Source organism: Falco peregrinus, chromosome Z (genome assembly GCF_023634155.1).
Source record: "Falco peregrinus isolate bFalPer1 chromosome Z, bFalPer1.pri, whole genome shotgun sequence".
Classification (NCBI taxonomy): Eukaryota; Metazoa; Chordata; class Aves; order Falconiformes; family Falconidae; genus Falco; species Falco peregrinus.
The window spans coordinates 84,846,706-84,866,670 of NC_073739.1; the positions used below are offsets into that span (position 1 = coordinate 84,846,706).

General features: G+C 38.4%; 1 protein-coding gene across 2 annotated transcripts; it reads right to left on the reverse strand.

Moving 5' to 3' along the window:
• Positions 1-1,541: 1,541 nt before the first annotated feature.
• Positions 1,542-19,884, reverse strand: TXNL1 (thioredoxin like 1). 2 transcript variants are annotated; one of them, XR_001227361.3, is made up of 9 exons: positions 19,684-19,883; positions 17,385-17,481; positions 16,101-16,274; positions 12,497-12,619; positions 12,049-12,118; positions 11,419-11,591; positions 8,509-8,613; positions 2,293-2,526; positions 1,542-1,795 (listed from the first exon to the last, which is right to left on the reverse strand). XR_001227361.3 is itself a non-coding variant. In XM_005242890.4 (8 exons), exons 1-8 carry the CDS (start codon positions 19,779-19,781, stop codon positions 1,766-1,768), a joined length of 870 nt encoding a protein of 289 aa, XP_005242947.1. In that variant the 5' UTR covers positions 19,782-19,884; the 3' UTR covers positions 1,542-1,765. The 2 variants fall into 2 exon arrangements, 1 of the variants encoding a protein (XP_005242947.1); XM_005242890.4 differs by lacking the exon at positions 2,293-2,526 and having other exon boundaries at positions 19,684-19,884.
• Positions 19,885-19,965: the final 81 nt, after the last annotated feature.

Sequence of the window (19,965 nt, forward strand, 5' to 3'; positions counted from 1 at the left end):
GAACACTGTGCAAGGGTAACACCACTTAAAGACATTTTAGTATTGCATCATAACTTCAGTTTTGTGATTTTTAGCTCCTTGTGCATAATTCTACCCTCTTCTCCATTAAGTGAAACATGTGACAGTTACCTCTAAACATTTATTTAGATCTATGTACACAGTATTGTTACGGAAGGTATGCATCATGCAACCAAGGAAATCACAGAACACTCTCATAAACAATGTAAATTTGACTAATCTTTTACAAAGATGAGAATCACTAGGTTATCAAATCTCTCAGGTACAAATATTATGAGGTAAGCAATACTTAAGATGAGGCACTTAACCCAAAAGGTAAACAGTGTACAAAATTATAAACAGGAAGTTATTCATATTGCCCTCTATTATATTTTTAAAATTATCTATATTCTATATACAGTGTTATATGCCTTATGCCCCCCAATGAAACAAAACATTGAGAAAGTATGAAAGAGACCAAGTCATCATCACATGCCATCAACTGTAACGTAAGTAAGATGAGTGTCCTAAAGCACGCAGTGATACAGTGATGAAAAAAACATGGTGCCTCTCAAAGCATGTTTTTCTAGCCAATACCCAGTTTTCTGTTTGGGAAAAAATATCTGTGCTAACAGAAAGTTAACTTGGTATTAACACACAAATCTGCCATGCCAGAAGAGAACCACCCTACTGTGTTCAAGGAGGGAATGCCAATTAGGATGGGATTTAAGCCTTAGTAGGATTTATGGTAATTAGAAATGTAACAAATTTAACTTTACAAAGAAATTAATTATGCCAATTAAAATACTTAGCAAGTTTTACTGGGAATTTATACAGTATTATATGTATATGGTGCTGATCAATGCCTGATTTATTAAAATTACTTGGGGCACACTTCCAAGAAAATTTACCAAAGTAGCATAGGAATTCCAATTAAGATCTAAAATTAATATTTGCATTAAACATTTCCTTATCAAGATCCAGAGACAGAGAAAAACACCCAATAAAAGAAGTAAGGAATTTATGTTCAGGTGGAGTGCACAAACATCTAAATCTCCATAACTGCACAGCTTGCTAGAGTCTGCCCAGGAAATGAGATCAGTATTTTCTAATAATATTAAAAAACCTGAACACTTTCAAAAGACTCAAGAATTCTCAGTACCAAACAGCTTGCATCAGCGTGCTGTTTGTGACAAAGCTGCAAGTTAATGGAACAGTAACTTAAAAACTGCTTCCTCTTCCTATGCTTTTTGAGGTGGGGAAGGAAATGGAAATTTCCAACAGAACAAGTAGTTATTCCTGTCTTGAGATATAACTGTGTTTTGTGGGAACAATGATCCTAAGTTCCCTCAGTCATATAACAAAGTAGCTCAGATTTTATTTTTAGATGGCCTCTAAAGGCCACCTATGCTTTACTTTTATTTGACATTTAAACTCCCTGAATGAATGCAAGCTACATTATGTCTTCCGTTTCTAAAGATAAGCCAGTTGAGTTTTTAATTTAAATGGAACAAAAGGAGAGCCACAGTTACTAGAAAACAACATTAAACTTGGCAAAAGTAATGAATTTTATTTACAAATACACATACGAGGATTACAACAGAAACACTAGGGAAACTCCATCTCAACAAAAGCAATGGTTTATTGGTAATGGCATTAAATGAAACAGATTGACGTCTCTGGTTATGGTCAAGCAATTATCCAGGAGTTGTAGATAAAAGTGAAGATCTCTTTGATTGCGATAAGGCCTTCCAGTGTCTTTTGCATCCTAGTGGCTTTCTCCCTTTTTGCCAACTACCTGATAAGAGAAAAAACCACAGAAATAAAGTTTAACCAAAAAAGTCCTGTCACGTATTTTAAGTCAGTCTCAAAATAAACAAGTGCAACTGAATTTTCAACTAAGTTATTGCATTTAAGCATGCATTATTGTAGCACTTGCAGAGGCTGTGAATCCCTCTAAATGGTTAAGAGGGACGGCAAGACACAAGAAACCTTGTACTTTTACAGACAGCAAAACACCAGTCTCATTTTGAGAGGAGTTAGAAGACAAGTAACTGCAACAGAACAGACCACACTTAAAAATGTTATATACCAAACATTTAAGCTTAATATACTATATAAAATAGTACAGTAGGAAGAACCACTGGGTGCTCAAATATCAGTTTGCTCATTTCCTTTGGTATCCTTGCCACATACCTCACTGAGAGCATTTACCTTATAATGCAGCTCAAACCTATAAAGAATCTGGAAGTCATCTGATTTTCAGTTATTCCTTGTCAAAACAGTATTCCTTACCAAGTCTCCTTCCAATCTCCAATCCTGTAAACTCCACCTGGAATCAGAGTCAGCTTACTGCTTCCCTTTTCTGAAAAGATCACCACTGCAACCAGACTTTGGTGAGTCGATTTGCCAGCCAACAGCAAGTGCAACTCCAGCACTCTGCAATGCTGCTACGCAGGTTTAAAGTTAGCGTAGTTCACTGCAGAAGGGTATCCAGTCCCCTTCGTTAAGAAAACTGAACGCAAAATCCTGAGAGCAGAAAATGATGCCATTTTAGTCACTTTTCTGAAAAGATTCAGATATAATTCTAGGGCTCTTGTGGAAAAAAAATCATTTATATGCCAAACCAAAATAAAAAGAAAGTCTTAAAGTTTAATACCTCAAACTGCAGGAAGGACCTTGAGCAAGGCACTAATTCCCAAGTCATTGCCATCTAACTAGAGAGCAGCACTTATGGCTCTGACAAGGAGAATTCTTTGGAACAGGGGTTTGGAGATCACACTAACGGAGCACAGAATTTCCCAGTACTACTCATAATAGGGCTGAAAACGAAAAAATAAAACCTTTCTTGTATTCCAACCAACTGAATGCTATGGTAAATGTGTTAAGCATCAATTACCTCTGCAGTTAAGTGACAATATATCCCCCAAGATTCATAAAGTCAGTAGTGAAATATAGAACTGGGGGGAAAAACACAACAACAACAAAAAAACCCTGAAACACCCACAGTCCTGACTTAAGAAATCTCATTGACCCTCTGGAAGTATTCTTCCTCATGCCCCCCACCCCCATTTTTTGATTTTCAAACTTCAAGAGGTAGAATTTTTTACTGTCCAGCTGCTTTTGGTCAGCTGAATTACTACTGTCACAAAGCAACTGAAATCTACTGATGAAAAATACTTTTAAAGATCATTTTCACCTCCAAGGAACCCCTGAGCAGGTGTATTTCACAAGCTGTAAATTCAACCTAATGTTTAAGGTCAGAAAAATTCCAATGTTACAACATGAGGAAGGAAGAAAAAATAAAAAACAGAAGCCCAAATACTCACATTAAGATCTAATTAATCAAGTTAAAAAAAATACAGTTAAACTTGTCAAGAAGCAATATTTACTCTTTGTGTGTTTCCAAAGCACCAAACTGTGTTCACACACAGATTAAGCACAGAAAAAAAGGAAGAAAAAACACAGTTAAAAGATTAAAGATTAGTGTTAGCAAGTGTGGAACATCAATGAAAAATAATGCTGTACCAGTCTGAGGCAGAAATTGACAACTCGCCCATGTGAATTATCTGTGAAAATTGATCACACCGATATGGACACTTTGTTACTACAGGCCAAAGAAACACTTGCTGACCATCCCACTCCACCTTCCCAAAAGGAAACAGGCTATTTACACTTAAACCAAACAATTGTCATTTTTCTCTTCTCAGAAGTAGATCCATTTTCCTTCCTTTCATAGAAACAACTGCCATGCAGTGCATTTGAAGGTAGTGGTTACAGCCTGTAATTCCCACGCCAAAGATGATGCGTTTGGAGCAGGCTTTTCTTCATCTGTTTGGCTTTTTCCTAAGCATCAGCCCAGAATCTGACAGTGACAAAAACACCACCACCTCTGCGGTTCATTACCAAGAGTAGCACTGGGAACACTTTATTATGAACCTTCTGGAGCAGAGTTGGTTTTGTTTGTTTTAAATACATACAAAGAGGTTTAGCAAGTAAAATTAGGAGGATGCTGTCAGAGAACCCTAATCAGGCCACATGTACAAACACTCACCAGCTCCTTACAGTGTCTTCCCTGAGCAGGTGCCCAGTGCCACTAGAGTGAAAATGAGAGTGCAGTACTTTGCAGCCCATTCTTGCTTCCCTGCTACTTACTGAAGGGTCACAACAAATAAGAACACTAAGCTCCACGAAGACACTAAAGAGTCAAGTCTTGGTAGTGCATTTCACAAGATGCATCTCAAACAGCTTTACAAAATGCAACAGAGGCTGAAAAATTAAGTTACAGAAAATAATTTGTGAAAGTACTGCATGGTATGCCTTTAAAATGTCAAGTTCAGCTAACAGGGGGACAGAAATTTGGTAAGACTGAAAGGTACATAGAACTGTTTAAGGTAAGATTTGGAGCAGGGAGTGGAGTGGAAAGATGATTTGATGAGTCAGAAGGCAGGGAAGGCTCTTCCTGATGGTAGAAGGTGCAGAGAAGGCAGCTCTTGCATCAGTGCTGAGATTGTGCAAAGGGTGAAAGAGATACTAAATGAGCAGAGGGAGCAAGGAAGGGAATAGTGCAAAACCACTTCAATCTGATTATTACTTTTTAATTTCTTCTGCCTTTTTAGTTCTTTAGAAATGGGAAGTTAAGCTGAAAAACAAACAAACAAAATGTTACTAGAAAAAAAAAAGCAGTGGCATGTAGTGCAAATAAGCAGTTCTGAGTAGAAAGCAAGCATTCATTTGAGAGAGCACCAAAAAATATCCCACAACCTGTCAATATTCATCTATGCCTCAACCTCAAAACTGAGAAGCAGTATATTTCTGGTATTAATGAATAAAACAAACAAGAACTATATTGAACACCAACAGCTGCATGCTCTTCCAAAAACAAAAGCATGTTTACAACTTCACAAGATTCACAGGAACCTACACACACTAAGCTGTCATCAATAGTAAAAATACCCACAGATCTTGCACCTTTACTCCACATTAACTGTCTGCCCAGCAAAGTAGATGAGCACCAGAAACAAATCTCAAATGCAATCTATTACAACTCAAATGCAGTCTACTGTAGTAGTTTGCATGATCAGTTATGCCTTAAGTCAGACAGACCCTGTGTGGCCAAGAAACAGCAGTATAAACACTTCAAGTGTTAAGAATATTTTTTAGAAGACAGACTACTTTAAACTTTTCCAAACACATTTCAGAATATATTAAATACATATAGGAAGGGAATATTCATCCCAGTCCTCTACTGTTGAGAGCCTCTTCATTTAAACAGGGTAAAAATAGGTCTGCCTACTACTCTCTGTGCCTGTCATGACACTGCAGTCAGTTCCAAGCAGAAATTTTTCCCTTGGTCCCCCTTTTCCACCAATCCAAAGACTTCCCTCCTCCCCAGAGAGAAAAAAAATCAAGCTGTGCAAGGAGCAGGATACACACAACCTATTAGAACAAGCCTGAAAGCAGCTTTTATAACTTCACCCACTCAGTCCGGCAATACCAACTACATGCAAGAAAATGAAATACACTTTTTTTTACAGCAAGACCAATCACTGGAACAACCTCCACAGGGATGTGGCTGAGTCCCCATTGCTGGAAGTTTTCAAGCTGCAACTGGACAGGGTGCTAGACAATCTCACCTAGGCTCTCCTTCGTATGTAAGGATGGATCAGGTGATTTTGTGAGGGCCCTTCCAGCTTGGGCTGTTCTGTGATTCTACGTCTGTCCAAACCAACTTGAGACCAAAATCACTAATGAAGGACTGCCCTCACTACACCCGCTTAGTAGTTCTGTTATTTTTCAGAGTAGATGAATTACAGCTTTCTGTTTGACAGTGTAGGTACCAGAAACAATTCCTATTTATACTAAACATGTGAACTGACTCCCTGATCAAGAAGAGGTGATTCTCCTTACAGCCTGATTGGTGTCTGCAGAGCACCACACGAGCAAACATGAGTTTTCCTCAACTGTCTGAAGGACACAGGACCTGCAGTTATGCACCTTAATACTCAACTGCTGAGTGGTAAGTTCTCTAACTAAAAGCATTCATTCCAATTGCACCCCAGTTGGGAAACAAAACACATTAGCCTGATCCTTCACAGAAGTGATTCAAACCAACGCGTTGGTTTTATTTTTTACTTCGAAGCTGAACACGTATACAGTCAACTGATCAGTGATGTGACTAATCAAAAACATGACTGGAATCACATTCATGTCCACTTCTTTATTCAAGCCCTTCAAATAAGATATTCAACAGATTCTTACAAACACTTCTCAAACTCCAGGAAAAAAGCATTCCCCCATCTTGTTAATCATATTGCAATACTCTTTCTATCATAATTAGAAGAGAAATATGAACAGCAGAGACAGACTGAGATGAGGGAGTGAGACAGATGAAAGCGGTAAGGAGTAGTGTGGGTAACTACTCAAGGAGATGAAAAGAAAAATAAGGTTTCCCCAATTAATCTACAAACCTAACTATAATTAATGCTCAACGCTATATTAAGGTTTCGTAACTGACAAGATCACGGGAAGATAGAAACAAAAGTTAAAATTCCTGAGAGCACTGTAACTCTGCCAGACTACACATCCCATTTGTTATGATGAAATATTTTAACAGCCTAATATTAAAACTACATGTTCAGGAAGCAAAATAGGAATATTACATATCTGAATTGAGACAGGATTAGCCACTTCATAACCCAGTAACTCCTCCATCTAAGGCCATTCTGACCAGATCCTTAACATCCTGATTACCAGCACAACACTAACACCATGGGACTGTGTGGTCTATACATATTCTTGCAGGTTTGCACACCCTTCCCTTCCATTTAAACGGATGTCACAACACAAAGGCACACTCCTTGATGGTGCCAAACATTCACCTGCAAACTTTAAGGAAAACAGAATTTTTAACTGGCAATTGTATTTACCAGGCCATACAGCAGCTTCCAAGCAGCCACACTGCATCTAGAACTGAGAGATCTGTAAATCCTCTCTGACTACAGTAGAGGGATGAGATGCTTGGAGACCCACGCTAGTTTTAATGCCTTTATAGGATTGTGTGAGGGCATGTGTATATTAAAAAACCCACTCCCCACACAAATGCTGACCAGAGCTCAGATTGTTACAGCAGTCAGTTTCAGGCCAAGGCAGTACTTCAGAACTCTGTTCATGAAACTAACATTTTATCCACACAACTTGAAATACTGTAGGAAACACATAGTGCAGGTTCAACGTTGGTGTCAAATTCATGTAACATTCTACAAAACACCTGAATTACTTTACCAAATGCACCCCAATCAGGATTATAAATTAAAAAAAAAAAATCACTGTTTTAAACCTGACCTTCAGATAGTTAAAGAGTGGACTTGTTGAAAATGAATTTTCAGTACTTTTGAAAGCAAAACTAATATACAAAGTTTACAAACTGAGGCAGAGATCAAATGCTGAGTCAGAATCCCACTCCCACTCAATACCAGAAAGTACTGCAGATTAAACAAAGTTAAAATAGTAATTGCACAAGTAACGGTATTAGGGAATCCCCTGCAATAAGTACTGACAAAATAGCTGCATAAAACAAAATATGTAAGCAGAATGTAAGTCAATTAACATATTTCTAGTTTTGGGAGAACTGGAAGCACTATATTAGGGAAGTCTAAATTGATAACCAGTTAATTTTAGTACATTAGAACAAATTTTGGAATGACTTCAAGTTTCACTGAAAGGCAGCAAAACCTGTTAAATTTCTATTAACTTAATTACTACCTGTAAAGGTAGTAAGTTTTACATGTATAAGTTAAGATCGTAGACAGGTTACAGCAGTATTTGCCCTTTTACAAAAGCTGCTAAGTTTTAAAGCAGTTTACTGCAAAAAGACTTACTACATATTTGAAAAAGTTGCAAGTAGCTTTAAAGTTTCAATCCTTTCAAACCCATTTCACATTCTCAAAACCACAACAACAAAAAAATCACAAATTGAGAATGCCTTATTGCCCAAACTCATACTGTAACAAGTTGTTTGCTTAATTTCCTCTTTAAAAACCAGATGTTTAATATAACAGACACCTTGTGACCAAGTATTTTTCAAGTCTCAAGCTTACTTGATGTTGCCCAGTGAAAAAAAATCCTTCAAAGTAGAAGTCAGTCACAAGGCATCTAATCTGTACATGCAATTGCTTCTCTACTTCCTCAACACCATCAGAAAGCAAGTTCCAAAATCAAGACATAAGTCACAGCTGTTTAAAAAAAACCAACATTGTCTATAGCATATGCAACTTGACAGACACTTAGGTTCTCATATATACATTCTTACCGGTTATTTTTACAAAGTTCATGAACAAAAACTTGTAAGCAAGACCAAAGATCTTAAGATAAAGCTACATATTTTCTTTTGGATGCCAAAACTACTAATAATTTGTGGAACTGTAGTTACAACCAAGTGTACTTGTTCCGTCAACTCATTTTTAAGTAGGTTTAAAACATTCAAAAGTACTTTTAAGAAAAAGGACTCACTCGCTTGAAGTCATTCATATTTGTCGCTTGGACCGGAGTTCCAATAAACGTGAAGTATGTAATTCTTGTTGTTTCTTCATCACCATGATTGGATTGGACAAACAACTGAAGAAAAAAAACACCCAAACACAAGAGTTAAGGTAAACTGTCCATCTCTGAATTAATACATGAAGTGTTAGATACCTGAAGTTTTTGAACTAACCAAATTAATGCTTATTTCAATTATAAAGGCCCCTAACCCTTAGGGAAGCTACTGTCCTTACTTAAAATGATTATATAGAATGCTTTTATTCTCCTGATAGTTTGTTAAAAAACCCACACAGCTTGTATTTTTCCAGCTTCTACTTTTGACCCAAGATCACATTCCACAAAAACAACAGGATCTAAGAAGTCACAGTTCACTGAAATCTGACTTGAAATGAAGTTAAATATCAATTTAATTATGCTTGCTGAAGCCCCCAAGACTACTCATGTTTAATTTACTACTAGAGCTTGCATAATTATATGTTTACAGCATGAATACTAGATCTATGAAATTATTTTAGCGTTTCAAACAAATATAAAGCCTCTTTTGAAATATAAGCTAAGGAATCATTGCTGGAACCACTACACTTTTTCAAGTGGACAAATGAAAGAACAATTTTTTTTTGCATAAAGTAGTATTAGTAAGGAAACTGGAGTCAGAAGAGCAACAAGGTATTCGTGGATCTTTCCACACTTTGTAAGCATGGAAAAAGGAGGAATGAGAAAGACAGTAGTGACATCAGACACAGAGGAAAGGAAGGAGAGAGAGGACAACAGGTTGGCAAGGGACAGCACACATCACGCCTTTTCCATAAGGCCTAGGCAGTTATCTCCGAGACACCCCTTCTGCCTCAGAAATTGCCTGTGCCACAGACCACCAAATGCTGGAGGTCACCAGCACACATGACTGCATGCTTGCCCTATACTTATCAATTTTTTTTTGTGACAGCACCGGAGGCTTGCAGGTATTTGATAAGCAAGATGGGCTGCTGATCTAAACCAGTACAGATATTCACCCCTCCAAGCAGCTTCCCTGTAGTTGGAAGACACTGCATTTTCCTGTACGAACAAGATATATGCAAGGTGAGGGTTGAAATGCTGAAGAAAGTACTCTTCTGACAGAAAAAAAAAACAGAAGAGCATTGTCAAGGACTGTCTTTTGTTGAAGTCCACAACAGACATTCTATCTCAGTAATGATTTGAAAAATTCAGCAAGTACAGAGAAAAACAAAAGCCACTAAAGTAGCAGTAATGAAGTGAGTCACAACAAATGGGGAAAACAAGCATTAGATATGCTGAATTACATGGATTAGAAACTACAGGGTATAGAATTAATAAACCAGGTAAGTTAAAACTAACAAACATAGCAGGGATATGTATGTATATATATGAATAAATGAAGTATGAACTTGCCAGCACTGAGACTGAAACGTACAGTAAGTGTTTCTGATTAAGCATAGCAGAAAAGCAGGACAACCTGTATATGACAACTATGCCTCCTCCAGGAGGAGCCAAATGGAAGACTATTATCCACAGGAACATGTAAGCAAGCAGAACTTCATCACCTGCGCCAAAAAGCCAGGTGGTGGACAAAATGACTGGCCATCTCATTTCTAGGAAGTCTTAAATACAGAATTCAGGTTTAGCGAGGGAATTAGGGGAGCGCTATCGCAGTGCCCATGTACAAAGAGTGCAAACAAGCAGAACGTTTAATCATCTTATCACTTGTCCAGTGTTTGTACATCATCCTGCCTAAAACTGACATAAGATTTTATTAAATAACAAAGACGTAACTTGTATTTGTCAGCATAGCTTTCTAGAATATAAGCCTATGTGACCAATCTCTATTTCATTTGGGGGAGGATAAAGCTGGTCCAAAGCTTTACACAAAGGTAAATCCATAGAAACAGACATAAAAAGGAGTGATTTAGGCTCATCTCCCATTACCTTTAAAACAATTGCTAGTAAAGCATTGCTAAACAAGAAAGTAGCTGACTGATCTAAAATGCAGTCCACAAACAGTGATTTAGAAATTTACTATGTGATGAAAAGACAGAGTGGACCAATGTTTTGGAGTTACCTGCAATTCATAAAGAGCTGGCAATTTCTGCAGCCAGCACACTAAAACATAGTTTAATACAATCACCTATGAAGTCCCTATATTTGCAAATGCATAATTCAGGCCGTGAAAAGCATTCTTACAGAAAAGAATTCAGGGGTCACATTGGAAAAAACATTCAACACAATACTGCAGGAAGCAGGACTAGCACAGTACCAGGACGATGCCAAGCACAAAGCAATTCCAGCATCATTTGTCATGACATATATTGCTCTAGAACCTGTATTTTTAAAATGGAAGAGGACAAACAGCACCTGCATTTGAGTCAAAAACCCTACCCAAAGCCTGTGGAAGGTCTCTTACAGCAAGAGAATTAGAGGGCTCATTAAAAGACACAGGTGATCCGATTACAGCATTTAAGAACCCTCACAGCAAGCAGACACTGAGTTTAAAGACGCTGCAAGTACTTCACCTGATACTCAGAAATCTCTCATTTCTGCAGATTACTGAGAAACTGGATTCCTTTAACTTTTCACATGAAGATGCCCTTCAAGAAGGTATGTTAGTGAAAACGCAAGTTGTGTTAAACTATATGCTAGCTCATGAAGAGGTGAAAGCCAACTGTCTCATATTAGGTCAAAAGAGACATTGCATGCACATGGCCTTGTCACACCTTAAATTCCTTCAATACTTTTAGCATAAACATACAGTATGTGATCAGCAGACAGAAACTTGCAACATCTGCAATGAAATCAAACATGCCCAGTGCTTTAAAAGCCTATAAAGTTGTCAGTCTGCGCAGATCTCAGAACAGAAACTTTACTTACAGTTACACTGTTAACATTCTGAAATTTTACATAGCGAAGCTGGACGATACCATCATCTTTAATATCATCTGGTGTCAGCTCCAGGGCTTGAGTTGGTTCACTTCTTTCTGCTTCTTCAAAATCCATAGATCGAGGAAGGTTGATAAAGATTTTTATGTATTTTGGACCTTGCCCTATGTTAAAAAACAGGAGTGGTGTTCCATTATTTAAATACATTTTCAAAATGTTGCTTGAGAAGCCCTTGCTTATTACAGTCTCTAGACACCGCTCAAGGAAAGCATGAGCTTTTATAGTTCTATTACCTTATCTGACAATCCTACCACACCACCCTGGCTATAAGAAGGACATTCAAAGTTTCGCTACTTGTCTACATGTCAGAGAGTGAATTCCACATTAATTTTCTCTTAGCAGCATATCAAGCTATAGTATGATATCACATTTTATCACACCAAATACCTACATATGACATCAGTGAAAAATGAGGTAATTTATCACATAATTCATTTACAACAAATTCACTGAAGCTGCTGTGGGATTCTCAGAAGGTTCCAGGGAAAGTGTCATTTTTAGAAAATTCAGCTAAACATGGGCAAAGCTTTGGTTGAAAATATAAAAAGACAATTCACTCACCATTATCTGGCCCCTGAAGTTTCATAGAATAAAGCTTGACAGGCTGACTAAAAGCTACAGTAATGAGCAGCTGTGGAATTAAAAAAAAAGTTCTGTTAAACACTTGTTTTCTTTCATAAAAACAAACATAGCACAATAACTAGAAAGAAGTATGAGTTTTGAAATAAAATGAAGTATTTACTTTCACTATATTCTACACATGCACTAGTCTGTCACTTCAAAGCACCAAACGCTACTCCACTTGGAATTTTTTCCATACACAAACGGATGTGAAACTGGAAAAGACTACAACAATCTTTGTGTATTAATTTTACTTACATCCTACTATCATCTCCCTCCTCTTATACCACCCATAACAAGTAGACAAGTTAAGTAGACAAGTTCTTAAAATAGTGCTTGCAGACCAGGCCATCACTGAAAATATCTCACTTAAAAGTATCTACTGTACCTGCTCGTCACAGTCTGATTCCAAGTAAGTAGAGTCTTTACGTAAACAATTATCAAATCCATGCTCATCACTCTCATTAAGACATTCACAGCCAGCTTTATTGATAAATGGCATTAAATCCATCTGAAAGTAAAAGCAAGAGCGTTGCTGAGTGCACGATAAGTGTGGCATGAACTTATCTGGGATTAGTAAACATTGGAATGAATGAAATTCTTCATTCAACAGATTAAAATAATGAGACAGAAAACCTCAGGGGTTTATAACAAAAGACATTACAAACAAACTACAAATACTATAGTACTCTGATGCACCCTGTTCATAACTGAACGGCATTCTTCCCCTCCATTCAAAATCATGCACCCACCCCTGGAACACATGCTTGCCATTCTGAGAGTAAGAAATTGGGCACAGGGAGAATTTTCAGATACACCTTTGATAAACAAGACTGCAGCACTGTAGGTCACACTACAACACAGCCAAACTGACATTAGCGTGGAGCTACGATCAGCTTAAGGGGGGGGGGGGGGGGGAAGGGGGGGGAACAGGACACCCCTAAACCAGAAGTGGGCCTCCCTGAAAATTACTATTATTACAGAACAAATTAAAAGACCACTATAGTTCTTACCAGGCTTTATATGCAAAGCTATTCTTATTTTACTTCTTCAGCACTGTATACAAACTAACTTTATGAAACCTTTTCCTGCTCCTTTCTCCATATATTTTGGTAAAAACAGAGCAACAGAAAACAGAAACTACACTATTCTCCACAAACCAGTCTGTCTCACTGCTCAGCTCTTTTGTAAAGACAACTAAAAACTTTAAAAGACATATTCTTAGATTAAAGCATATCACTACCCATGCTCTAAGCCATAAAAAAGGTGGTATTATTGCAGAGGCATTATTTATTGATTTCCAGATAACCAGAATTTTTTGCTCGCAACTAAAACAAACTGAGTCTAACTGAAGCACAATAAGCCAGGCCAAAAATTAAGTGTTTCATATCTTAAGGCCTAAAGGCAGAGTATCAACATCTCAAACCATACCACCAAAAATTCAAGATCAGTGTACAGTCCAGACATAACACACCAAAGGAACTCTTGGGATGGCAACCTGAAATACCCTTCTTAAAGGCATATATTAGGTCCCAAAGGATAATATACCACTCTTGGAAAAAAAGCACACGCTAGCTTAAAAATTACTGCATACAATAACTCAGGCTATAGCCTTGTGGTGCAAACGGAATCCAAAAAACAAGCTGCTGAGAGAATACGACTCATTTCCTGTATGTCACTTCCCTTAGCTCTTCCAACTATATGTTATTCTGAGCAAGAAAATACTTATCCTCCTGCCAAAATCTATACAAAGGCTTCACTTGAAACTCATGTGCTCAGCTACAATATAAGAAACAAGAAGGAACACGCAGCTGCGCCAGAGAATAAGGATACTTTCCTGAAGCCAACAGCAGCCCAGTTTGGGTCAAGCATATCCTAAAACAACATTTCAGCCTACCACATACAGGTAAACTGGAATTCCTGCTTGGTTCATACAGCCCTCAACAAACTCAGGACTTGATTTGTAGGGTAAGACACCACCTCCTACAAGATTAACTTTTAAAAGACAGTGCATTCAACTCAAAACCAACCTAACTTGCCACATGAATGATTTTCAGTGTGTTAGGACTCCAAAGCTAACAAGCTGAACCTTAATCTTTTGACGTTCCCATAGTTCCACACAGAATTTCACAACAATTATAAATGTAAGTGTTCATATATGAAGTGAAGTATAATGCATGGAGCAGTTAGCAAGTAGCTGAACTACTAGAAATTCAAGTGACCTGCACCCTTGCAGTTTATTTAAATGATAAATATTCAGCTAAATTTGCAGCCTGCCTACATTCGCCTAACAGGGTACAGCTAGCTAAGATTTTAAAATATTTAACCTCCAAAAAGCCTGGTTTTGCATTTAACAACATAGTTTTGGGTTCTACAGACTCATCACTGCTAAGTTTAACGTATTAAGATTTGCTAATGCAAGTAGTGTGCATACTACAGTAACTAGCTAAGCACTGAACTGTGACATATGATTTAGGAAAATGTAGTAACACCACTTAACTGTGCTTATACTTTTGGTAGAACAATAGACAATCTCATTTAAGGAGTAATATTACACCAAGGATTGCTTGGAGAATACCACAAAAGACAACAGCTCTAGGAGAGTGTTTTGTCACATTAGAGTTCTCATTTACATGTGTTTGTTAGTACAACTGTCAGACAGGCCTATCATTTGCAACACACAATTGCCTTGAGGTAACATGAGAACACACAAAGCATGGTGAAAATAATTTCCTGAGAGCACCAATATTTCTAAGCACATTGCTCCCTTACTGAATTTTGGCCAAAAATTCAGGTATTCCTACCAAGTTTTAATTTACCTTGAAGACGCGGCAAATCAATGCAATGATAAAAAAATATATGTGAATACAAACTTTTAGATTCTTCAGAAGAAAACACTGAAGTCACATTTTAGTTATGAGAGATTTTGATGCAAGGTTTAAAAAACATTGAGAACATATTAGAAATGTACACTTCTCTTCTTTACAAATTGCTAGAGTTACAAGTTATTTAGTTCGTTTCTGTTATCTGTGAATGCCTGATCAGCAATTACTGGAGTGATATGCAGTACCCCTACAGAAGCAAAATGATACACATTAAGCATTAAATTGAAAGCAAATTTGCAATCAGAAAGTAGTAAATCTTGTATGCCACTCAGACCAGGCACATAATCTTTTCCAAGTACTCCTGTGAAATTTTTTACTTTATATATAATCCTTGTCATTCTTCTACAGGCAAGAAGAAATCTAAAGAGAACACCATAGTACCATTCACTTTTGCAAACATTAGCAATTAAGCAAAAGTAAATATGAGACATCATTTAGCTAGCAATACCCTCCCAAAGGCATCCAGTTTCCAGGGCAAACTGCTACAGAGGAAGGTGGAGCTGAACTGTTATGAAGGTTAACTGCTTTGGCAAAAGAATCTCTCCCTCTATTTAATTTCTTTAAAAAAAAAAATACTAAAGAAAGAAGGGTAGGGAACAAGAAGAAAAGAATGAAAAGCCCAAACAAACCTACCACCACAAACAGAGAAGATTTCTTAAGGAACAACTAGAGCAACTTTTCAACATTTCTGACAACCATGTCTAATAATATCTTTTCCCATGGACATTTTTGCACTTTAAAAAACGTTTTGGGAGGACAGATTGGGATATTCAAGAAGAAGAAAAAAGCAGAACAAGCAGCTGCAGCAAGCAGTTAATCATAAAAATTAGAATTCATTATTTTAATGCCTAAGGGCTATGGCATGGAGATATTTCTTAAAACATTTTACAATTCTATAACCATGCTTACTAAGTACCTACATGCTAATCTTTTGTCTGAAAAAGGAAACCCAGACAAGTGACCCTCTCAAAGCCATGGGGAACTTGGAGTTTTACCTAAAGTAGTATTATTTGACTGAAGAGTATATTTACAAAACAACAGGTGTTTGGTTTTTTTAAACACTCAAGTTACATAAACATTTAAAAAATTAACATAAGAGATGCATACATATCCTTTTGGGATATCTGTATCTTCACTGTTTCCAGGATCATTCTCCAGGTGCTGTTTAATTTTTTCTTCTAAACCTACAGCATCTGCTCCTTGATATTGGTCGATTCGCACTTTGTTTCGGAAAAACAGAAATGTCGGTGTTGCTGATATATTATTGGTAGCAGCTGTTCCCTAGAATGCATAAATTAGTTACAAGCATTACCGATATCAGACAGAAACATCAGCATCAGCTTGCTTCACCTAGATAACAATGCACACACTAGGTATTAATCAAGCTACTGTGATTATCACCTCAAACATCAAAACAGTATTTGGTATTGTATGAACAGCTTTAACTTGGACAATTTTAAGTTAATTTAAATCCTTCAGATCCTCCTAATCCTTTACAAGTTTGGGCATTCTTTGAACCAACTTCACATCATCAGCAGATTAGTTGGTAGATCATAAAAATCGTATTACTTATTTGCTCTTGAAAGTGGCAGATTGCTTAATTTAACACTTATTTTACAAGCTTTCTTTACACCAGCATTCCTTCCTCTCCCAAGACACATTCATGCACACCCAGGAATTGCAGCCTGCTGCTGTAGAAAGTGAATTCCATTTGATTTCCACCTGTATTCACACCTGTTATGCACCCATAGTAGCTTTCCAAAATTTTTTTGTAATTTAGCATCATAAGCAAACATTGTTACCACTTTGATGTTCAACCCTCTCCATTACAATCTGTAGTAGTTCCAAGACATTTCTTTCAACACATCATTGTTATTTTTCATTAACGACCCTTAAGTCAATCAGTAGCTCACCTGCAGCACCGTTGTCTGTTAAAAACAGCTGAGTAGTACTTGAGAGGAATCTAGTCCCACTAGTCATATCAGTTTACTGCATTTTTCATTTTGCTCAATAATTACACCAATATTTGTTTGGAAAATTTAAGTCTTTTTAATTCATACTGGTGCTACCTTTTACATTTAACAGTATTATCTAAGTAGCACAAGCAGCAGGAACAACAAGCAGGAACAGTTAAATTGTCTGTACACTGCTTAAATGAAGGACATCAGTGGTAGCTGCAAGTATACTTTTTTTAAGTTGGTTGTTAACATCTTTGTGTGTATCCTAATTTTGAAGGATTTCACAAAGGCTTGTTTGTGATTCACCAAAATCGTCAACAGCCACAGGATACTACTGTTAATATACTGTGCACAGTTTTTCTTCAAAGTTTCCCATTCAGTACGTTATCTGCTCTTTCTCTTACAACTGAAAGAGATGTCTTTGAATACGAACCTGGCATTGATGCACATCTACTTCCAAAAATGTTGCCTGGGGATATTTGTTACTCAGAGCATTGAAAGCTGGAGCTATCCTTAAACAAGGGCCACATCTGTGAAAACAACATACAGTTGAACTTAACCCATCTTTTTTTTTTAAAAATGTCTGCCCCAAATAGACTTAGCACATTCATGTTCTTACTGATATCCTTGGTATATGTAAAAATAATCTTCCTACCTGGCTGACAGATGGTAAGCAATCCTAGTGATACAATTAAGAATGACATTCAGAAACACATCATGAAGTGTTAATTCCCACTTCCTCAGACAGCTTCAATGTCACATGATGAGCTTCACCTATTAATTAATACTAACTTCATATTTTCCATCTAATGGGTTTAGATTTAGCATCTTCTACCACAGGCCAAATCCTGTTAACTGAAGTGACATTAGGTAGGGCAAAGAGCTGCCTGCTTTTCCTAAAACAGCAAAAACCACTCTGAAACAATAAAAAACACTCTTAACAGAAAACTAGTACTACTACTCCACAGTACCTCCTGTGAAAAACATAGTATCTATAGTAAAATCTACTCTATTTAACACTAATAATGTATCAGACCTTTAGCAGGAATCGTAAGATTCTTACTACAATAAATCTCATTTACTAGAACTGTAATCAGCTGCTACCATAATTATTTGGCCCTGCTAGAACAGATCTGACTTCTGCCAACTTACCCACATCGCCTTGGCTAAAAATATGTATTTGTTAATTATTATATCATTGCTGGCATATATGAAATGTACAGATGCAACTATTCGTGCAAAGGAATATTCTCACAACTCAGCTCACTGTGAAAGAAGCAATTAAAAAGTAAAACAGCAAAAAAACCCCAGTAGAAACCCCCTCTAAAAGCATACCAACATAGGCTGTATCTGAACCAGGGAGCTCTGTCAGCGTGAATCTGCCAACACATATAGCTGTAAAACAGCACAGGTGAGATCCGCTTCATCTTTCCTACTCTCTCCTGACAAAAAGGGTATGGATCCACAGCAGCACAGCAAGGCAAACTCACGTATTTATACACCAAGGCATCAAGCCATTAATCGAACTGGAACCTAACATACTGGGCTGTCTGAAACCAAAACATTTTCCTGGGCACATGGGTAGGCGGTATTACCAAGATCACCAACACCCCTACAGTTACAGGTGAAGTTAACTTACCTAAAAAAACCCAAAACCCAACCCCCTCACTAAGCAGCAGCAATTGGACATCAGATGCATCTGTATCAATGTTTTTTTCAGTATCCATTCAGATACACAGCTAACGATTCTCAGGACCTCTTCCAAGTATAAGAACTTCCACACCACTAGACCTGAAGTCTTTTGAGCTCCAAACAGCCATTGGAAGTGGAATGGTTCAACTGTACATTTAAATAAGAAGTGGAAAGATGAAGGAAAAAAACAAAACAAAACACAACCACCCCAAAACCCAGTACAGGCACTAAAAACTACGACTTTGACAATAACAAGGTGCACTTTGAATCCCAAGTCCCTCAACATTATTTCTATTTGTCCTAATTCCACAGACTGCTGTGAATAACTAAACTGTTGAGATTTCCTTTGGTCGCCAATTCAATCAGATTACACCACAGTTTGTACTTCAAATCCCTGCTGAGCAGGGGGAAAAGGACATCTGCTTGCCCTGGGCAAAAAGGATGAGGATCCAGTTAAGTTTTATTAAGGCGGAAGATATTTTCCACAGAAACCAAGCAAGATGCAGTGTTAACAGTGGCTTCCTGACCTGCAGGCGGGTTTTAAACCAGCACAGCATCTGATGTCCTCAGAGCACCTTAAGAATGGCAGGTTCAGAGGGCAGGGGAAGTTGGCTCAGCTGCAAAAAGGTAAATCTAACACCAGAGATAGGAAATACCATTCTGATATCGTGACTATATTTACATGCTACAGATAAGGAGCGTCACCAATGCGAAAAAAAACTTCCAAACAATTAGCTCGCAGCTCTGACCCACAGCAGCTGGCTAGCGACCAAAATGATACGCATTTCGCTAGCTAACTGCGCTTCTCAAGCCTGAAGCCTCACCTTACCGTAAAACTTAATAAAACCACCAAAGGCCCACCGGTTGTCTGGGCCCCGGACAGCCCCCCAGCCCCGGGCCGGGCGCAGCCACCTCCCAAGGGTCAGTCCCAGCTCCCGCTCCCCGCCACCTCAGCGGGGGCGAGGCCGCGGCTAGGGGCCCGGGCGGCCCTGCCCACCGCCAAGGGCCCCGGCAGCCCACGCCCCCCCCCACTCACTCACCCCCGCATGGTGAACTTCACCACGGTCAGGCGGGAGCCGGCAGCGCTGAGCTCAGGCTGGAACTCGGTGTCGTTCGCGATCACCTTCACACCCACCATCCTCGCCGGGCGGCGGCGGAGCCCGCGCTGACGGGTGACGGTAGTGGCGCCGGCCTGCTATCTGCAGCGTCACGGCGGGAAGGCGCGCCCGGCATGCACCGCTCGGCCCAGCGCGCAGGCGCGCCCACCCCGCCCCGCGGGAGGACATCTTGAGGCCGCCGCCATTTTGGAAGAGGGCAGCGGG

Coding starts and splice junctions, on each gene's coding strand:
- TXNL1 (XM_005242890.4), bottom strand. CDS start 19,781: ATGGTGGGTGTGAAGGTGATCGCGAACGACACCGAGTTCCAGCCTGAG. Junction 12,620..16,100: donor CAGATATCCCAAAAGGATAT/GTATGCATCTCT, acceptor TTTTACTTTCAG/ATGGATTTAATGCCATTTAT. Junction 8,614..11,418: donor AGAATGTTAACAGTGTAACT/GTAAGTAAAGTT, acceptor TTTTTTCTTCAG/TTGTTTGTCCAATCCAATCA.